This window comes from Carassius gibelio, chromosome B7 (genome assembly GCF_023724105.1).
Source record: "Carassius gibelio isolate Cgi1373 ecotype wild population from Czech Republic chromosome B7, carGib1.2-hapl.c, whole genome shotgun sequence".
Classification (NCBI taxonomy): Eukaryota; Metazoa; Chordata; class Actinopteri; order Cypriniformes; family Cyprinidae; genus Carassius; species Carassius gibelio.
Genome location: NC_068402.1, coordinates 12,659,509 through 12,680,186, shown reverse-complemented (window position 1 = coordinate 12,680,186; position 20,678 = coordinate 12,659,509). Strand labels below are relative to the sequence as shown.

At 35.8% G+C, this 20,678-nt stretch overlaps 1 protein-coding gene across 2 annotated transcripts; it reads left to right on the top strand.

Moving 5' to 3' along the window:
* The first annotated feature begins 520 nt into the window (after nt 1–520).
* LOC127962437 (calcitonin gene-related peptide-like) lies at nt 521–4,467 on the top strand. Of its 2 annotated transcripts, XM_052561995.1 has the most exons (5): nt 521–721; nt 1,306–1,397; nt 1,812–1,946; nt 3,271–3,456; nt 3,896–4,467. In XM_052561995.1, exons 2-4 carry the CDS (start codon nt 1,312–1,314, stop codon nt 3,428–3,430), a joined length of 381 nt encoding a protein of 126 aa, XP_052417955.1. In that variant the 5' UTR covers nt 521–721; nt 1,306–1,311; the 3' UTR covers nt 3,431–3,456; nt 3,896–4,467. The 2 variants fall into 2 exon arrangements, with proteins under 2 accessions (XP_052417955.1, XP_052417956.1); XM_052561996.1 differs by lacking the exons at nt 3,271–3,456; nt 3,896–4,467 and adding an exon at nt 2,536–3,210 and having other exon boundaries at nt 702–721.
* The last annotated feature ends 16,211 nt before the right edge of the window (nt 4,468–20,678 follow it).

The window sequence follows — 20,678 nt, the reverse complement described above, 5'->3', positions numbered from 1 at the left end:
TTACAGGATACTTTTGAGTCTGAGTTTGTTTTCCGCCATCAGCATTTGTCTTGCATGTAATTTGAAATGGATTTACCAAAATGTCACACATAAGCCTTGTGCATTTTTTTCTCTCTGTTCTTTAAATAAGTAGCCACAACAACTGTGTATGTCCTTCACTCAAGGATTTCTAATGAATCATAACTGTGAAAAAAATTCAATTAAAGCACTAAGCAGAAAAATAAGTATCATGCAAACTCTGTTTCATATCACATACACGTATAGATAGACAGACAGACAGACAGATCACAATCAATAGTTTTGTACCAGCATGAAACTAAGAATGATAACAACAGAAAAACAGATCATAGACTTTCTTTAAATAGTTTACTTAATTTCTTTTTTTCAAACGATATTGAATTTTGCTGATCACTGGTAAATTTTTGTGAATGGAGCAGATTGTGATTGAAGAATGACGTCATTGGGGTGACACACTCTATCATTTTTTTCCAGAAGCCTGAGGACAATCTGATTGGTTGGATGAGGGAGCAGTGAGTTCTGGTTGGCTGCCGGAGAATCATTAAACACCCACACTGTCAATAGTGAGACCCACATGGTGGGTATATAGGCAGGTGTATTGTAGCTTAATGCAACAGACTCAAAATTTCATCAAGTTGAAATATCCCCTCTATTTTGGGACAACTCTTTTCTATATCTATTGCACGAAGCCGAACTTCTCAAGGTAAGTAACAACTATTTATGGCTTTACACATACTAGATGTGCCATGATTCTTATCATTCTCAATATACTGTACTGTAGATGTGTGTAAATAAACTGAATAAAATGTTAGGGAGTACTTAATGGTATATGCATTACTCTTCGGGACTGAAAGGCATGCTCGATGGATTTCCTCAAGGAGAATTGGATGGGTCCTTAGACCTGGCTGTGGGTGCAGAGACAGCAGCTCATTACACTAATGCACAGGGTCCTGCTGGAAGGAAAATCACGAGACTAATATCTTTAATGCTGCAGTTATAGCATAGCGCCTGACAGTAGAAGACGTCTGCACCAACCACTAAAGCTCTGGTTTTTCAAACGGCAAACGGGAGAGGACTTTCCAAATATTATTTTCGTTTTTTAAGCTAGGTCAAATAGTGTGCCAATGACACTGAAAAGCAGGAGAGAGTTTGGCAGGATAAAAAAACACTAGCTGAATAGATAGGAAAAATGCATTTTCGACTCTTTCACCAGTAATGGGTTGACCGAATCTTGTCCTTTTTCGAGTCTGTCCTTAAACTATCTAATGATGAAATGTTTTACCACAGGGGACCATGGTTATGTTGAAGATCTCCGCTTTCCTTGTTGCCTATGCTCTGATTATTTGCCAGATGTACAGCTCTAATGCAGCTCCTGCCAGGTGAGGTTTAAAAAGAATTATATTGTCATGCTGATAAATACTCAAAGGGCAGTGCTTTTTCCCACGATAACTCCTTAAATTAGCTACAAACATCTGTAAGTGAAAGTGGTCATTCAGACGGAGACAAGAGAGCATATGTTTTCATTAGAGGTTGCGGCATCATGGACTATCAGTCTTCTGATTACATCAGATGAATCCCGGCCAAACCCACTCTGCTTACGACAGTATTGATCGGGTGATAAATCTTAACTTGGCAACTGGACAGCATTTAAGTGCCATACTCTTAGAAGATTGTTTTGATTATGTTTAGGATTTGACGGAGCAAGCAAAAAGAGCTTTTATCATGCAAAAAATGTATACCTCACACAAACCGTTTGCATAGTCTCCAAAGACATGATAATCGTTGCATTGCAGGCCCGCAGTGGAATCATCACCAGATCGAACTACGCTTACCGACTACGAAGCGAGGAGATTGCTGCATGCAATTGTCAAAGAATTCATGCAGATGACCGCAGAGGACATGGAGCAACAGTCAGCTGAGGAAAACAGGTACAAATCCCGTCGTATCTACTATTCAAACCATTGCAAAACACAACCTGTTGCCTAATTCAGAGAGTGTGCACTGATTTGTTTCTCTCATATTTAAGAAAGTAAGGCTGAAATTCTTCCAAAATGAAAGCAATGCCTCCTTAATGTCAGGTGTACTTGTACTTGTTGTATATGACAGGTATGTGATACATTTCTGTACAGATATGGGGGTTCATTTTTCAATTAAAGCCTCAGAGTCCTCTGTCAGTTTATTCTCTGCATGAACCTTTATTTACCCATCAGATTTACGAGATATTGACTGTTTGTAAATGCCTGTTTTGCTCTCAATGCATGAAAACGAGTATATCAAACGGCATGGATGGAAGCATGATCTTAAACCATGTGAGGAAATGCCTGCATGATATGCTCAAGTAAAGACATGAAAAGTGCAGTAGAAATGAATTATCGAAGCATGATTTGAGACCATAATGACAGCCTAGCTAGGAAGCATGTCAACATGCATCCTGTCATCATGTCTATCCTGTATGTGAATGCTCTTGCATGTCTACGTGTCTATGAGTTTCTCTGCATGTGGTCTGTTTCCTCACAGCTTGGGTAGAGCCGTGTCCAAGCGCTGCTCCAGCCTCAGCACTTGCGTGCTGGGGAAACTGTCCCAGGAGCTGCACAAACTGCAGACATATCCACGCACCAATGTAGGAGCGGGTACGCCGGGCAAGAAGCGCAGCCTGGATGAGAGTGATGTGTTGGCTGGATACGGAGAGGCGCTCGATCGTGTCTAATCGGCAGCAGCTATAAACCCATGCTTGGCCCTGATATGCGAGTGCATGTGGAAGTTTGCTTGCCTGATTGACTTGAAAGAACATCGTTTTCTACTTTCTTTGGCAGAGTAACAAATCTCAGAAAGACTCTGTTCCACTAATTTCATATAGTCACCCGATCTATTTGGGTTATATAACTAATTCATGAAATCGGGGAGCTCTCATTGGTAGATAGGGCGTAATGATGAGCTTTTTTTAAACCCACAACAAAATTCCTGTCTTGTGTGATTTGGCTTTGTTCTTGATCTAATAAAGATATTTTTAGAAGGAGATATTTTTTGCTTGTTGTTTGTTTAAAGCTCAGAAATGCACAAGTGTTTTTAATTTGATCAATTATAAGTAATCAGGCTTAAGTACCCATTTTAGGTAAGATATATTACCGTTACCATTTTTCTTTTTTGTTTCATATAATTCATTCAAATATTGCACATTTCAAATGAATAATTTTCATGTGTTTATTCATTTCTTCATGAAGATATAAATTCCTAATATTTCCCCCCCTCCAGTGTTACAACACAGAAGAGAGCTTGTAACACAGCCACATGTGTGACCCATCGCCTGGCAGACTTCCTGAGCCGCTCGGGGGGAATTGGAAGCAGCAAATTTGTCCCAACTAATGTGGGCTCTCAGGCATTCGGCAGACGAAGGAGGCTCAGTCAGGAGTAGTCAACTGAATGGGTCTTTGTGAAATGGTATGTGAATAGTGTTCTGAACACTCTCGTGTCATTTTAACTAGCAGAGTCATCCCATTAATTTAATGTGAACCGCAATCAAGATAATTCTGTCATGACAATGGTTGGAATTATTGTGCTTTATGATATCACAGTATATGATTACATTTATGTTCTTGTGATAAAGTTCTATAATTATGTGACAACTGTCACAGTAAGGTGTCCATTTGGAAAAAAAAAAGGTGCAAGATAAAACCATGTATATATATTTGCACTTTTGCACATTTCTTGTTTTTGTCGACATAATAATTTTTCAGTTTAACTTCTCTCATATTCTTATGCTGATGTTATATTTATGTTGATGATTGCAAAAAAAAAGAAGCATTTTCATAACTGGACTCTTGATATGTTGCTGATGTCATACAATTCTGATAAGATCCTAAATAACTTATTTCGACAGGTCACCAGTCTACACGTCCACACTTCTTCTTTGATTGCTGTCAATAAAAGAGAAAGCATCATGTCCACATTATGACCCCTGGGAATGGAAACTCCTTACTTTCATCTGACTGGACTCCAATTGATAGCACTGATCATTTCCATCCAGCCAGACATTATAACTGCTCCTTTTTTTTTGTCTCTTCCATGAAGCAACATAAGTTAAAAAAGAAAAGAAAAGATAAAGCGGCGATCAGTAGCCCTCATTTTTTCTACTCATGTGGATCCGAGGAAGTGCATTGCTTCTTTCTTTCCTCTCAGAAGAGAGCACATTCAGTATGTACAGTCTGGTTTGGCCCACGTTCCTTTAATGTGTCTCAGCACATTACAGTATTTTGGGGATCATATTAAAGCAGTGCCTCATAAAAAGGCTTCCCTGAATATGGATGTGTCTTGTGCCTTGATGTAACACACTTTACATGCCGCTGTTGTACAGTAATGTTTGAATTAAAGGAAAGAGGTTCTACCACTGAATTACAAATTGTAACAATTGTGAATTTGAGCAAGATTAAAATGTATTTTAGATACATAAGGTTTGGGGTACTTGATTTATTGACTGATTGACTGGTTGTTTAAGGAATTGGTCTGCAATGCATAGTCGCAACATGCCCCCTCATGTCATGTTCAGTTTTGAATTTCTGACACAATAATCTGAAATAAATGATGACGACAAGGTTCAACATTATTCTACAGTTGTTCTGAATGCCAATTTAACATAATAATGAAATTAAGTCAAATTAAGAAGTCTGGTTGCATGAAAAAAAATTGTTACAAATGTATTTCTACATCTGAATAGTTGTAGCACTGCCTGTTCTAGGAAAAGAATAGTATTTGCACCATTGCATTGTGTTTTGTAGTCCCAAAGACACGCTTCATTTGATCTTATTGGCTCCTCTGTGCATATTACAATGACAGCAGTCATTCTGCATGAACCCTTGTGGGAGCCGTTTGTCATGGTTGTGTTTTTCAATTGACATGCAGCGGCCAGCCATGGGAACTTGTTCACAGTTAAATCAATTTCCCAAAATACAAGTCAAATTACCTTTTTTGGTGTCATTTAAAGAGGGCACAGAGACCCGTTATATCTTATCAGGGTGCATTGATCTTTTTATTCATTGAGGTCTTATGAAACCCATCTTTCTGATCTCGTAAACGAGAGTGACATGTTTAAAAAAAGGAGTCTTACGTTCACCATACAGCGCCTTTCCCTGCGACTATCTGAGAGAATGCCACCTTTTATATATTCCCTCATTCAACCAATAACATTTTAAATGAGAATAAAAGACCACAATGTGAATGATTCATTTTCATTCATATAGTCTCATAAACGTGGCTCGTTCTAATCGCTAAAACCACTCATCCGAGTTTCCCATCACAACCTTCTCAACAATCCTGACGGCAAGTGCTTTCTTGTGTCCTCACACAGTTCAAATGGATCCCATCCAGTTAGATACTTTGTTAATTAACCTCTATGCCCTCATAGTAGTAGTGAGTCATTTCATATTGCAGTGGCTCTGCCGCCCGGCCCATTCCTCTCTGCTAATAAGGAGAGATTGTAAGTTCTCGTGCCCCTGAGAGACAGGGTCTCTCTGAGACCCAGCCGGTCAATTAATCTTTATCTGCAAACTTTTACATTACATTACTCCTATCACTAGACAAATTTCATTGTAATTACTTATGGCATATTTCACAGAGCAAACAAAGGTGGAAATGCAACAATTGCATAACTAAATGCTCCTGGCATTGAATTTGATCTATACTTTTTACTGCTTTAAGTAACAGTCTTTCGTCAGCAATAGAAATAGATGGACAGTTATTTTTGGTACGTCTGAGAAAACTATTATAATAAAAAAGCTTTGCAGGTATTTGCTAATCGAGCTGCATAATTGAGTATGGAAGTGCGATGATTTCGCCACAGTAAGATGTCATTAAGTAAATGGATTACAAGCCTCCGGCGCTGTACATCCAACAAAAAAAAAATGGACTGATCTAAATGAAATACATCAACACATGGAGCTAAATAAAGCAGCTAGTGCTTTAGCGCCTGCATGGCAGTCCGCCAGTCACTTCACCTATGACAAATACTGTTTAAACATGCTGGCTAAAATGCTAAGCAGTCTAAAATCGAACAACTACATTTCTAGAACAAAGCAACAAAGTATCCTACACCATCAACTAGTCTGCTTATTACTGTTTAATAGTATATGTCAGAAAAACTCATTAACGTGACCTTCTTTAATCATTTGCAATCAGAAATTGGTGTAATTACAAAGAAACACCAAGTAACATTGAATTAAATGTACAATTCTGAATTAGATAAACTAAAGCAGTTTTTTTTTTTACAGTGTACATTCATTATTATTAATAAGGATTTTTTAAAATTAGGGTTTACATTAATTATTATAATTTTTTCTGCATAGGTGATCTCAGCTGAATCATTTTCCTTATGGAGAGCTGTATGTTGCCATTACTGGATGCGCTTTACTGTAAAAAGCAATTGCTTTGATTGAAGGCAAAGTGACGCACATCCGCTAATGAGATCAATGGCAGAATATAAAAACATGATATTTACCAAGCCTCTCACACTGAGTGGAACACGAAAAGCCTAAAGAAAAAAAAATCAATTCTTTCCACATCACTCTCTTGTGGACTCTGTTTATGGAAAATGAAATGGCCATTTTGGCCCCAAACCAGGTAAAAGATGTTTGTCTGCATTCTCATAAGAGATCCTTTTCTACCACGATCAAACAATACAAATTAATAGCCTTTAAAAATATGTAATTAATAATCTGATTCTTTAACTACGCTGTTCCGACATTTTCACACGTGCTGTGATGCTAGATTTTTGTTGCATTCTGTGTGGCACAAAAACAACTCTAAACTACTCAAATTATATATATATATATATATATATATATCTATATATATATATATAGATATAGATATAGATATAGATATAGATATAGATATATCTATATCTATATATATATATATATATAGATATAGATATAGATATATATATATATATAAACTTCATTAATTAATTGCATTTATTTCTGTATTTTGATTAAGATGATGATGAGTTGAACTGGATAGTAAAGGAAAAGATAACGCTATAGATGGTTTAATACCATATTTTTACATAATTCCTATATACTTCCCTTTATGTTAGTTCATACTTTTGATAACATTGAACTATTGTCAAATGTGAAGAATAGACATGAATAGAACTGGAGGCAGCTGAATTTATTAATAAGACATCAAAATATTTGGTTACATGAGCCAATCTGCACATTGTTTCATTGGGTGGCTGAAATCTTGAGACATGAAATCAGTGAACTGATGCCCACTTTATACCTCGTCGAAAACAGTTTGCATTCGATTATCAATAATCCGTGAAATTGAGGTTACATTGAGATGAATGAGCAAAGCGTAAACCATGATCATAATTTGCCCGTGAGGGAGGGAAGCGTCTAATCAAAACCTTAATCTCTTATCAAAATTCCAATATTAATGATCCATTCTTGCTGTAAAACTACTCAGGCCAGAGAGATAAATCCTATCCTAGAAAAACTGAGAAAGTGCTCTGGGGGAAGGAGGAATTGTTTAATCTTAGTGTGTGCAAAGCCATCTCTGAATCATAATGTTTAGAATGTTGAATACTTAAACAACTGGGGGGAAAAAAACTTTTTTATTTATTAAAATTGAAAAAGTGTTTGATTTTAATACCTAAGATCTTGATTTGGCAACAACCTCCCCATAACATTTCTTGTAATTAAACAAAGGTCAAGAGGAATACCAACAACAACAACTTTCTTTTAATGGGCTCACTTTTCATCCACAGAACATTTGCCACTTATGTTTTGGAATATTCAGGTGCTCTTTTGCAGAGATTACATGTGCAGAAATTGGATTTAAGCAAGTCAAAAAGATGTTCTGAAATGTCTTAAATGTTTTTATGGTGGAGGGGAGATCTGGCCAACCCTTCAGATCTAGTCTTATTGATTGGCCTCTAGGTTAGACGACCCCTTAGCCAATTTTAATACTTTTTCCACCCAGCACTGTTTACATGGTATGTCCAATAAAAACATGAAAATGTATTATTGATTAACATTGATTGCCATTATTGAATCATTTAAGAACACTGTTTGCTGCTTGTTAACTCGGTTATAAAATTGGATCTGATTTTCAACCAAGTTATGCAGATATCCCTCCAGGTAAATCCAAAGGGCCTACATACTTTCCCCAACAGCTAATAGTACAAAAAAAGGGACAAATTCATAGTGTCTCCACATTTCCGTACAAAACTACAGTCACTTTGTGGATAACAGGGCACTTTATCTGATATGAGCCTGAAGACTCAAAAGCCATTAGCTCAACAGTGTTTGATAAGCGTCTTCCCGGGTCGTCACTTATGCCATATATCCATCCCAAGATCAATAGTGTGCGCTTGCATTAGAGACACATGTAGGACCAAGTGGACTGACCATATGGAAGCAGGCATAAAGAGCAGTCCACATCGTCAGATCAATAATGAATATCTTTTAAAGCATTATGCTTCTCTGAGCATGATTCACACCACATTTAAGAGGACAGCAAATGTCAATGACTTTCAAAAGTAAAAAAAAATCATACAATTTCACCCAATAAATGACAGGTGGTTTTGTACCTATCTTTTCTGTTAGGTTGTTGTGGTAGGGTACAACGATTAAAAAAATCCCTTAGCCACTGCAGTTAGGTGGGTAAAGGAGGAAAATGTTAAATTATTTATGCATGAATATATATGTTGTAAAGTGTGCCCACACTAACTGATCAGTTTACAATTTAGATTCCATTTTGAATGTGCCCGTCTCAGTAAAACATGAACAATTATCAAATGCCCAACGTAATTAAATAAACACAATAAATGAGAAACTTCTAAAGACACATCTTTATCATCAGCACTTGACCAACTTATAATATACCTTTTCTTTTCTATTCTGTTCTACTCTTTAAAAAAAAGAAAAGAAAACCTATAGGTTGTACTAGCTAGACTAACTGAGACTTGTCATGGCACTTGTATACTGTATATTGTTGTTCTCTCATTGGTCTGATTGCTTCTACTGTTCTAATTTGTAAGTCGCTTTGGATGAAAGCATCTGCTAAATGATTAAATGTAAATATAAATGAGAAACCATTTAGTTAGCTTAAATGATAAAAAAAAATGTAAATGTCAAAAGTCTGCATATGGTGATAATTTTCTACACATCACAAATGCAACATATCTTCTGGAGCTCAGAAAATCTGAAAGAAAATCGATAGACACGTACTTAATGTTGATTTAATTGTTTCTTTTTTTTTAACCAGCCAAATGCATTCTGGTGCAAAACAACTAAACTGCTATTTACAAAAGGTTGTGTATACTACACAATGATTATGTCCTGGACACTAGTAGGTTTTAAATAAACAAAATGATTTATTTTTGTTGGATTTTTTGAAACAGTGTTTAAAAAAATCAACTTAAAACAACATATTCCTCAGGCTCAGATGATTTGATCTCCCTACTGTTTTCACGACATTACTTTTTGTGGAAGATTTGTGCAACACCGCCACCGTGCGGATAAATCAAGATCTATAGATTATTTTTGTATTACAGCAGAGGGCGCACCGTCAAATAATTAAAAGATACCAACATGCTGCAAACGATCATCGCGGCATCATTACTGGAATAGCAGTAATTTACAGAAACAGGTGGTTTCTAATCCAAACACATAGGCCTATTCCTATCCAAAGAGAAAGAGAGGAAAACTAACAGGAAATCGAGACATTAGCTTATAACTATTGCATTAGCAACTGAACACTACCCACACAAAACTAGATTAGATTCAACTAGTTTCTATAGATTTTAATCGAAGGGATTTCAATGTTAGGTTAGAGAAAGTTGTCCCAGATGTTTCATGTGTTTGGATTTTATATTTCCAATTTTGATTTAAATGATTTATTAATATTTTATTTAAATTTAAACACAAAAAAAGGTTTTATTAAGGTTAAGGTTTGATTTAATTTTGTCTAAAGTGTCGTCTTGTCTTAATAAAAAACAGCATATTTTCTCTGTTTATTTTCTATGTGAATAAAAAGAACAATACCAACAGTTACCAACAGACCTCATATCAACCATCTCACTGGTGATGCAACACATTTCCTCTAGATGGCAGTAAAGATCCAGGCCTTGTAGTAATACTGCTCCACTCTGCCTGGAAGCTGCCTTTAGCGTTTGTTCTCTTAAATAAAGCTATATTTGTAATATATAATTTAGATATTTTATTGTCCTTATAGTTAGTGAATATATCTTACAGTAAGAAAAATTAACATAATTACGAGAAACAATGTCAAACTGCCCCACTAATCTAGTTTTGTCACTAAACAGAACAGTTATTTGGTCATTATATAAAACAGCAGATTAATTACAGCTATAATTATTATAGACTATATATACAGTATAGTTTTAAGTTAATAAATTGCATTGTTTTCTCAAGTCCAAATTTTTACACACACATATATGTATATATATATATATATATATATATATATATATATATATATATATATATATATATATATATATATATATATATATATATATATATATAAATTTAAAATTTACAAATTAAATAAATTTTTTAAATTCAATTTAAATTTAAAAATATGCATTTAGCAGACGCTTTTATCCAAAGCGACTTACAGTGCATTCAGGCTATAAATTTTTACATATCATGTGTTCCCGGGGATTCGAACCCCCAACCTTGCGATTGCTTGCTTGCTAGCGCAGTGCTCATATATATATATATATATATATATATATATATATATATATATATATATATATATATATATATATATATATATATATATATATATATATATATATATATATATATATATATATATATATATATATATATATATATATATATATATATAAATGGAATATAATTAAGGAAGGATTTGCAGTTTAATTTGACATTACAAAGTCATGAGCTCAGGGTCATAAATTGGTCAAAAATATGTTTTTTTCTACAGATATTGACCTTTATTAATTAATTAATTTGTTTATTTAGTTGTTCACTAATGCATTTTAAGCTACAGTAATCCTCTACTTCATCTTTAAAATGAAGCTTTTGTACAGTTCTGTAAATGTATTTTTCCCCATATATTTAATTGAGGGGTCAACTTTATAAAAAAAAACAAAAACAAACAAAAAAAACGTATCAACATGGTATGAACCCAGTAAATATTCCTTATGACATAAAAAGCACTACATATCAGCACATGGCTTATGTAAGTAACATTTCAATATGGTTATTGCTTTGTGACTGAAGTAACTGAATAATAGCAAGCACCCACAGCCCCACCTAAAGAAGCTCTCCTCATGTTCTTAAAGAGGCAGATTTCTAAAAGTCCTGTCTCTGTATCATTAGATCGAAGCCTCACTGATGTCTGTGTTGATAATGAGTTGATTGTGCTGCTTTGACCAGTGGTCTGTGAGAGCAAGCGTCTTGTAATCAGATCTATATTAAGGCTGACTTGAGTTCTTTGATAGGGCCCTGTTTAAGGGCTAATGTTAACATAGCTGACTGATCATACAAGTGGACAGGCTCTCGAGATAAGGCTAAAATTGACTATGAAATGACTACGTATTTGATCAGAGAAAATTGTGTTTCAAGGGCTCAAGGAAAAGTTTGCAGTAGCCTACCAAAATGTTACAGCAGTTCTCGTGGAAGATCATTAGTGATGAGTCCTGCCTGACTCACCTTCCCTCAGCCTCCGATACACCAAAGAGCCCCAAAGATCACATGCACTCAGTATTGTCTTCCAGCCACACTTTTAACATCAAACCCCCACTGTCTCTGGAGAGACAGGGGCAGCACTGGATGAAGAGCACTCAGACTAGCTGCTCTCCTCTGCACCAGGGGCGAGCAGAGCCACCTCAACCTGCTACAGCAGGATTTCAACTCCTCTGCACACTGTCACTGAAGACACAGAGCCACGGTTGTATACCCTTTCACAAAGCTTTACTTGTTCTAACAACTGTCGGTCCAATCAACGCTGTAGGACATGTTTAAGGAAAACGTGGGCTCTGGTTTGAACAATGTTAGCCTATGTGATCAGCAGGCGTGCCGCGTGGAGTTTAAACAGACGGATTTTTCCAGAACACCTGCACAGGAATACAAACAACAGAGGACTTTCATAAGAACGTGATCATGAGCCATTGCATTGATTCGTTTTTCAATACATTTATTTAATTCATACAATTAAGTTTTTATAAATACAATTTTGATTTATAACATATGACAACATTTAAAATTTTCTAATGAACACCAGGCTTAAGATTTTTATCTTTAATTAGACACTTTAAACATAAAATGTATATATATTTGTACATAAATATGCAAAACAGAGAACCTGATGATCACCCATTATGAGATTCTATATAAATTTATAGTGTTTATAATAAATGTAATTTTTTTTAAATAATAATGAAAAATATATTTCATAAAATGTATAATTGCATATGTTTTAATAAAAGTTTTTAGTTGTAAATAATGTTAATTGATATTACTAACAGTACTAATAAAGCACATATTCATGTCATATTTTGCATGACGTTATTTAATATCCCTAATCCTACCCCAAACCTAAACTTAACAACCACCTTACTAACAATTAATAAACAACAAATTAGGAGTTTCTTCAGGACAAATTCTAAAGTGTTACCATTTTAATTTGACTTAAATAAAATTTGTCCATAAATGCAAACAACAGAGAACTTAACTTAGGACATGAAGATTAGCGACTGGATTTGACGTATAATTTAAATTTCATAATATTTCTTCAGAATCACTTTTTTAGGATTACATTTTGAATAACATATATTATTAACATATGTATTATTTTCTGATAATCAACCACGGTTTTTAGATTGAGCTTTACATTTGAAATAGTGCACAAATAGGAATGAGAATGTTTCTTAGGACCAGATGATCAACTATTAATGGGGTTTATTCTGACATGCCTTTTGATGAATTGACATCCACATTTCCTTTGACAGATGGCAGAATTAATATCTTTCACCAGAGATGTCAAACTAGACCAATGACTAACTTTTCTGTGGAAAACGTCTTGATTTTCAAGATAATTTATGTTTTTATGTTTTCTAATCTCATGCCGTCAAGCTAACCCTCAAGGGAATATATTATCCTGAACGTATATGAAGAGCAGAGAGATCATTTACAAAAACAACACATCACTCACTCTTTGAGAGCAACAACTGCTCAACCGCTGGGCTCTCTCAGAACCATTTACAGAAAAGAAGAAAATATCATCTGTCAGGAAGCTCTGAAATGCAATTTCACATCCCAGCAGATGAAATGCCGTTTTGTGATCCTGTTCTTCCCGCTGTCAGCATGCTCTCTCCACTTTCTACAGGTGCTGCTTGGCTCAAAGGGAACAATGCCTGTGTTTTTTTGCTTAAGTATGAACAAAGCCTTTGTCTGGGGCTCTCAGAGGGAGGTCCAAAGGTCCACTGCGCGCTTTGAACTACCAGGTCAAAGACTTCACAGAACTGTGGGGCCTGTATTGCTCCCGTGCCACAGCCAGTCACATTTGTCCTTTTGATTGTCATCTGTGTCTTTAAAGGCCCTGCAACTATAGGTCATTTGGGGTCTTTTATGTGGAGATAGCAGATCTGACTCCACTCTTTCGTCTTCTGCCCTTCAGGCTGGGTAGAGATGTCCACTTTCTATTACAGTTCCGCACCGCTGCTTAAACAATTGGGATTCTACAAACACAGGGCTCCAAAATGAAAAAGAGAGGCCTTTTTATTACAGGATGAGTTGTACTCATACATCAGCTGAGTGAAGAGTAGGCCTGTAAAGCCTTTGTTCATAAAATATGCAAAGGCACCACACAGAATAGGAGAAAAAACACAGGTTTCTTTTGATGTGCGCTCCTTTAGTAGTGCGTGTCTCCATCGGAGTAGCCTGTGGATGTTCTAACCTTCTGTAAAACTCACCCCAGTGACACTTTCTTTCTCTCTTTCTGTCTTCTCTGTACTTCAGCGCCGTGCTACGGTGAGACTGAGAAAATGATCTTTATTTTATGAGGGCTTTTCTCTCATCTGTTTGACACTCTGGTCGAGGGCGGATTTCTCTGTCCTGCAGCGTGGATGGAGTCTCTGTTCTCCTGGAGCTCTTTGTACAGGGCCGGTCACTGAGACCTGCACTCTAAATACTAGTTTACAAAGAGAGAAAACAAAAAACATACACATGGTGAACCCAATAATCTTTTCTCCTCACTGATGACTTTTTTGCTTCTTCTGTGGAACACACAAGGAGGAAATCTGAAGAGCATAATACCATGCACTTTTTTCATAAAATGACAAGAGATGTGGGCTAAAGCTATGAGGTTTCATAACATGATTGGTTCAACTAATATCTCGTGTCTTTTTAAGTCAGTACAGTAGCTTTGTGTGACTAAAATGTAAGCCATTCTCATACTTACAAGTCTGATCTTTTCAGTGAATTAGTTGATTTTTCTTTGATCTGGTCAGAGATGTGAACAGCTTATTGAATTGGAAGCTTACCAGTGAATAACAATGTGACTTTAGGTCTGTTTCACACAGAAATCATATAGCTACAGAAGGTTTGAAATATACTAGTATAATAGTTATGATTAAGGGATCTAGAATATGGTCATGCAGAATAAGGCATTCATATGTGCTTTATAAATACTAATAAACAGCCAACATGCTAGTAAAATGCATCCTAAAAAGCAAGTAGTTAATAGTGATTAAAAGTCTCACGACCAATTTGTATGTATTTTACGAAGTGGTTAATTTGTATGAATTCGTATGACCTCACTTGTACGATTTTGTATGAATTGTCTAGACCCCAGTGACGGATAGGTTTAGGGGCGGGGTTAGATGTATATCATTCGTACAAATTCATATGAATTGTACAACTTGTGAAATACGTACGATTTAGCAAAAATCATATGAATTTGTACGAGTGAGGTCGTACGAATTTGTATGAATTAGCCACCTCATAAAATACGTATGAATTGGTCGTGAGATAGCGTTGACTTTCAATCGCTATTAACTTGCTTTTTAGGATGCATGTATCTAGCTTGCTGGCTGTTTATTAGTGTTTATAAAGCACATATTAATGCATTACTAAATATGATAAAATATGTACGTAAAATGCCACCTCAAAAAATATGTACGAGTTGCCATGAGATCGGGCTGTTAAAAGTATATAAACTGAAGAAACAAATTAGTGCAACATGGTTACAATATAACTACCTCAGCAGACAGTAAAACTAAATGTGGCCACCGATTAAGTCAAGGGAATGCTTTTTTTTGGCTACAGTCTAGTTTTTCTTCTGAATTGCCTCTCAGTTTGTATAGTATAGAAAGCAGTCTGTCAACAGAAATGTAAAAAAAGAAAAAATAACAAATTTGTGTCACACTTTATTTTAAGGTGACCTTGTAACAGTGTTACTATACAGTACTAAGTAATATTAATTAACTATGTACTTGCTATATGTTAAGGGATACTTAAATGCAGTTATGCATAATTAATTGCACTTATAAAAGTAAGTGTCCTGTGTAACAAAGACACCTTAAAATAAAATGTTACCAAAATTTGCATACAACACAAAAAGAAATGAAATTTGCATGAAAAAAATATTTCCATGGTGAAAAAACATCTAAACATTTTGAACAGTGTGGCTCACACAATGACAAAAACACTTTTTATTTTGGTGGCATCGACCAATTCACTGACACAATAGGGTTTGAAGCATGAATACAATGTTTTGGGTTACTTCCTTTCTGATGTATCAGCAAACAGTTTCGACAATTGCACTTACAGTTTACAGATTAAGACCATTTTGAAAAATGTGCCTTAGCAATTGAGAAAAACTGTAATGCTCATGCTATATTACTACTAGTTAAACATCATAGCAAAATATGAACACACAGTGCACACGGTACCAATGGCTGTGTGGAGTCTGAGTAGCCCAAACCTTTATTAGTATTCATGTGACAGAGCCTTTGATGTAGCCAGTGTTCTCTTCAGCCACAAGCCGCATCTGCATTTAATGAGACCTGATATCCACCTTTTTAAATCATGTGAATATTCCGGACAAACGTAAATTGCATTTGTTTGTCTGGCTGGACAGAATCACTCCACCGTGCCGAGTAGTACTTGACTGATGTGTTGTTTATATATGCCAGTGTACATAAAGGTGCTAGTTCATTATACAAAACCTTCTTAATCCCACTTAATCAAAAAGCTGTATGTCATAGGGAATGGAGCCTGGAGCTAAACACACTTGTATAATTTATCACCCCAGGTCGGTCCTTGCAACTGGCATCTATTATCTCAAAAAAGACACATAACTCCACCGTTCACCCTGAACTTGTCTGACGTCTCTATTGGTTATGTTATATGTTATGTTAACATATGTGCAATCTGTGCTATGAAACAGCTTTCTGCATCTCCATTCAAAAAGCACAATCTTTTTTCACCTGTTCGCTTCACTGTCTTATAGTACGGCAGCCTTCATTTGACATTCCTCTGGATCCGCCGTCAATGCAGGTGTTTAGGGCTGTGATGATGTAATTGGCCACAAGGGGGGAAAGACAAGAGCACAGCAGCCACTGATCTGATCCCCTGGTTATTGATTTCTCCGTCTAGCTCTAACGAAAATAATTGCCACATGTAATGTATTATTCAATTACAAGACAGAGCTCTCAAGTTCAGGGGTTTGATGGTCCTAGAATCACAGAGGCCCCATAGATAATTCAACACCAAGACCCCATTAAGAAGCGCTGATATTAAATGCCCTGTGTTAAAGCTCAAATTTATTAGAATCGTCCTCAGCTCAAACTTTCCAATACGTGGGCCTTTGTATAATTGAGCGGAGTGAAATTAACTCTGATAGAACTTTCTGCCATCTTTTATTTATTCAGCATAAGGATCTGTTTCTAGTTGAGTGAGCTAGCTACTGCAGGAGTTTTGTATTAAAAAGCTAGTTTCCATGGAGTGAAGGAAAGGATGTTTTTTTTTTCATGTTATGTTTCCAGATCTGCTCTTATATGACATCAGGAAAATTACATGTTCATGTTATATTATCACTTTGCTCCAATCCATCGATGAATACATTTCAACATGATCTAGCTATGTTTAAAAACAGGATCCATAGAGAACATTTATGAAAAGATTCCTGATTACCAGACAACATTTTCATCTACATTTACTGTAATACCTGTATAAAATTAGCCTTTTCTATATAAACTGTATATGACAACTGTTTAGGGTCTAAATTCGTCATGCTGCCCTTCTTATTGCAAATAATTGCAAATTAAAACATCTACAAAAGTTGACTGTAATACAGTTTCTTGTGTCTTGTTTTCTTATTCTGCCTTTGACTGTGGCATATTTTCCATGTGCTCACTATTCCATTCAATATACTATAATTATTAGTCCGCAAGGCAGTTTCCATGCTCTTTACCATATATGGACTTCCATTTAGGCTATTAATAAACAATGAACTGGTTAATATTGTTATTTTATGAATTTTATCATAGTATCTGTTTATGTGATGATACCATGATCATAGATCCCATAGTATTTCATTTATAAAAAAAATTCATGGTCACTATGCCAAACAGTAAAAATCTGATATCTTTGTGATTTTTCCATCACTCTTTTTTCAGGTTACATCATTTTGCCAAAAAAATTCATATCGTCTCGACAAAGGTTTCCTAAAGAACCTTTTATTATTTTTTTTTAAACCATTGCAATAATCTGTAGAACCTGCTTCCACTTTTTCCTTTCTCCAGAACCTTTTGCGCATTGAAGGGTTCTGTGGATGTTAAAGGTTAAAGGTTCAAAAGGAACACAATCATTACAAATTTGCGCTCACACCATTTTGTTTGTGTGCAATTGATTAATTATATTGCAGTCAGTAACAATAACAACAGTAATACATTTTTGACAGAATGGAGAGTTATCTGTTGCAAATGTAAACCAAAATCATAGCTGATAAGACAGATATATGGTTGTTTATTTTCCCCTTGTTCCTCTCTCAGGACCCTTGCTGCAATAAATCATCCTTGGTGGATCCTTAAGGAGACAGAATACACATCATGACCCCGTCTTCTCAACAGAACGATGCTTTAAACAAAAATTCTGAAAAACCTTTGGGATCTAGTGGACCTTTTTATCTGAGTGATGTGCAGATGAATATTAGTTGTGTCTGTGGCTCTCCCTTCTGAAAGATCTGACTTTACCCCTAACATGGGACTGTGGGCTCACCATGCACTTTTAACTGATCCTGAAACAGTTTGAGGAGTTTTCTAGCAGCTGTTAAAGACTACAGAGCTATTCCCCTGAAAGTGTCTCAGGATCAGTGTTTTGTAGACAGCTGAGATGCTATCCTCTGGGAAGGCTTGATTTGTTCATGCTCTGGATCTTCTGCACTCTTCTGTTTCTTCATCAAAACGCAGCTCCATGTTCAAGGATGTTCTCAAAACACTTAAAGGACTCCCATGGGTGGGCTTACCCTGCATTTACACACAGAGACAGAGCTTTAAATGGTTGCCTCTAAAACACTTCCCTTGTTTTGAAATCCAAAACTAAGAGCACAAAAGCTAACAGGGCCCAAAAGTGTGGTACTGTGGTGTTGTGATAAAAAGTAGATCAATTAAGCAAGCCCTGTAATGTCGTGTTCCGACGTGCATTCTACATGAAATATCAAAGTCATTAAAACTTTGTCATATCCATCAAGTGCACACAGAATGTTAATTCTGCCATTTCGATCTCAAAAGGACTGTGAGATAAGCAGACGTGTTTCACTAATCATTCCAACCCTCAAGTGTGAACATCTTACATGTATTTAGTATACATATTAATACAACATTAATTAAAACAAGAAGAGCTTGATGGATCAAACAGCTTTGACGAGGAAAGAAAAATAAAAAAAAGACACCCACAGTCATCACTCTGCTCAGCGCGCAGACGGCGGTAATGACAATCTCCTCCAAAACAGTTGTTTACAGCCTCATTCGGGCCGGGTGTTTGCCGAACACCCACAAGTGTTAATTTTTATCATCATGCTTAATTGGCACGATGTAGCTACATGGGTTCAGTCAGCCAGCGTAGAAGGCCGGTGTTGTTTCAAAGTCTTTATTATTATGACATGGCAGTCATGTTCATTAAAGTTTCACATTCCATTTTCATTAGGATGAATCTCATTCTGCAAATGAATGGTTGCTGCAGAAGAATCAAACCCCTGCGAGCGATCACAAGGGAGCCCCAAAGTCTGTATTAATTATCAGGAATGCAGTCTCGATCGAAGATGTTAATTGCACTGATGGTCGGCTATGCAGGGAATTGCCCCCGCATTTCATGCAGGGATAATAAAAATGAATTTTTAAACAAAGGGATCTTAAAATAATATCTAATCTACAGAGAATAACCCACTTCAAAGGCAGAGCCTGATGCTTTGAAATTTAGCTTTGTGGTCCGAAATGTTAAAGAGAAGCCTTGTGAATCTTTCAGTTGGTTCAACTTTGTCGAGGGGTGTGCTAGAAAGAAAACAAGAGTTAATTAACAGTTCTTATGGGCCCTTTCAACTTTAATTTGACTTTCAAATATTAGTATTTATATATAAACTATGCTCTTGGCATCTTCAAATGAGCTCTCACATATTGCAACTCATTTAACTGGGCTCCACTGTGTAACTGTGACACTGCTGTAAAATGACTCGATTCATCAATGATCTACAGTATTCACAAACTACTGGCTAAAATGACGCCTCGTGGATCCTCTAATAGTCATATTATGTAAAACTTTTGTTGTTTTAGAATTTGGGACAACATATAGATCAAACTAATCTTACAGTCGGTAAACTGCGTGATGGTAATGACCAGCATAATTAAAGAGAATATTTTAATGACTTTCACAGGGACTTGCCTCATACAGTATTCTGAGTATAACAAAAATCACTTCACAATGTTTATATGAGGAAGAACGAAGATGAACTTCTGTATTTGTCTTAAACAACATTTTGCTAACTTCATTTTTATTGCCGTGTCATTTATGTAAACTTCCATTTAAAAGTTTGGGGCCAGTATTTATTTATTTATTTTTAAAAGAAATTAATACTTTTATTCCAAAACTATCTCACGACCAATTTGTACATATTTTACGAGGTGGCTAACTCATACGACTTCACTCGTACAATTTTGTATGATTTGTCTAGACCCCGGTGACGGGTAGGTTTAGGGGCGGGGTTAGGTCTAGGTCATTCGGACAAATTCATACGAATTGTGCAACTCGTAAAATATGTACGATTTAACACAAATCGCATGAATTTGTACGATGAGGTCGTACAAATTCATACGAATTATCTACCTCTTAAATATGTACGAATTGCCGTGAGATCAGGCTGTTTGCTCAGCAAGGACATATTAAGTTGTTCAAAAGCAACAGTACAGACATGTATAGCGTTAATTAAAATAAATATTAAAACAAATTAATATGAAATATTTTAATTAAATATTACAAAAACTGTTTTCAACATTGATAAGAAATGTTTCTTGAGCACACAATATGCATATTAGAATGATTTCTGAAGGATCATGTGACACTGAAGTCTGGAGTAGGCTAGGCCTAATGACTGCTGAAAACCAGCTTTAC

Excerpts from the sequence above, each read along its gene's own strand:
- LOC127962437 (XM_052561996.1), top strand. The coding sequence starts at position 1,312 with ATGGTTATGTTGAAGATCTCCGCTTTCCTTGTTGCCTATGCTCTGATT. Across the intron at positions 1,398-1,811 it reads TCTAATGCAGCTCCTGCCAG|GCCCGCAGTGGAATCATCAC; the intron begins GTGAGGTTTAAA and ends GTTGCATTGCAG. Across the intron at positions 1,947-2,535 it reads CAGTCAGCTGAGGAAAACAG|CTTGGGTAGAGCCGTGTCCA; the intron begins GTACAAATCCCG and ends GTTTCCTCACAG.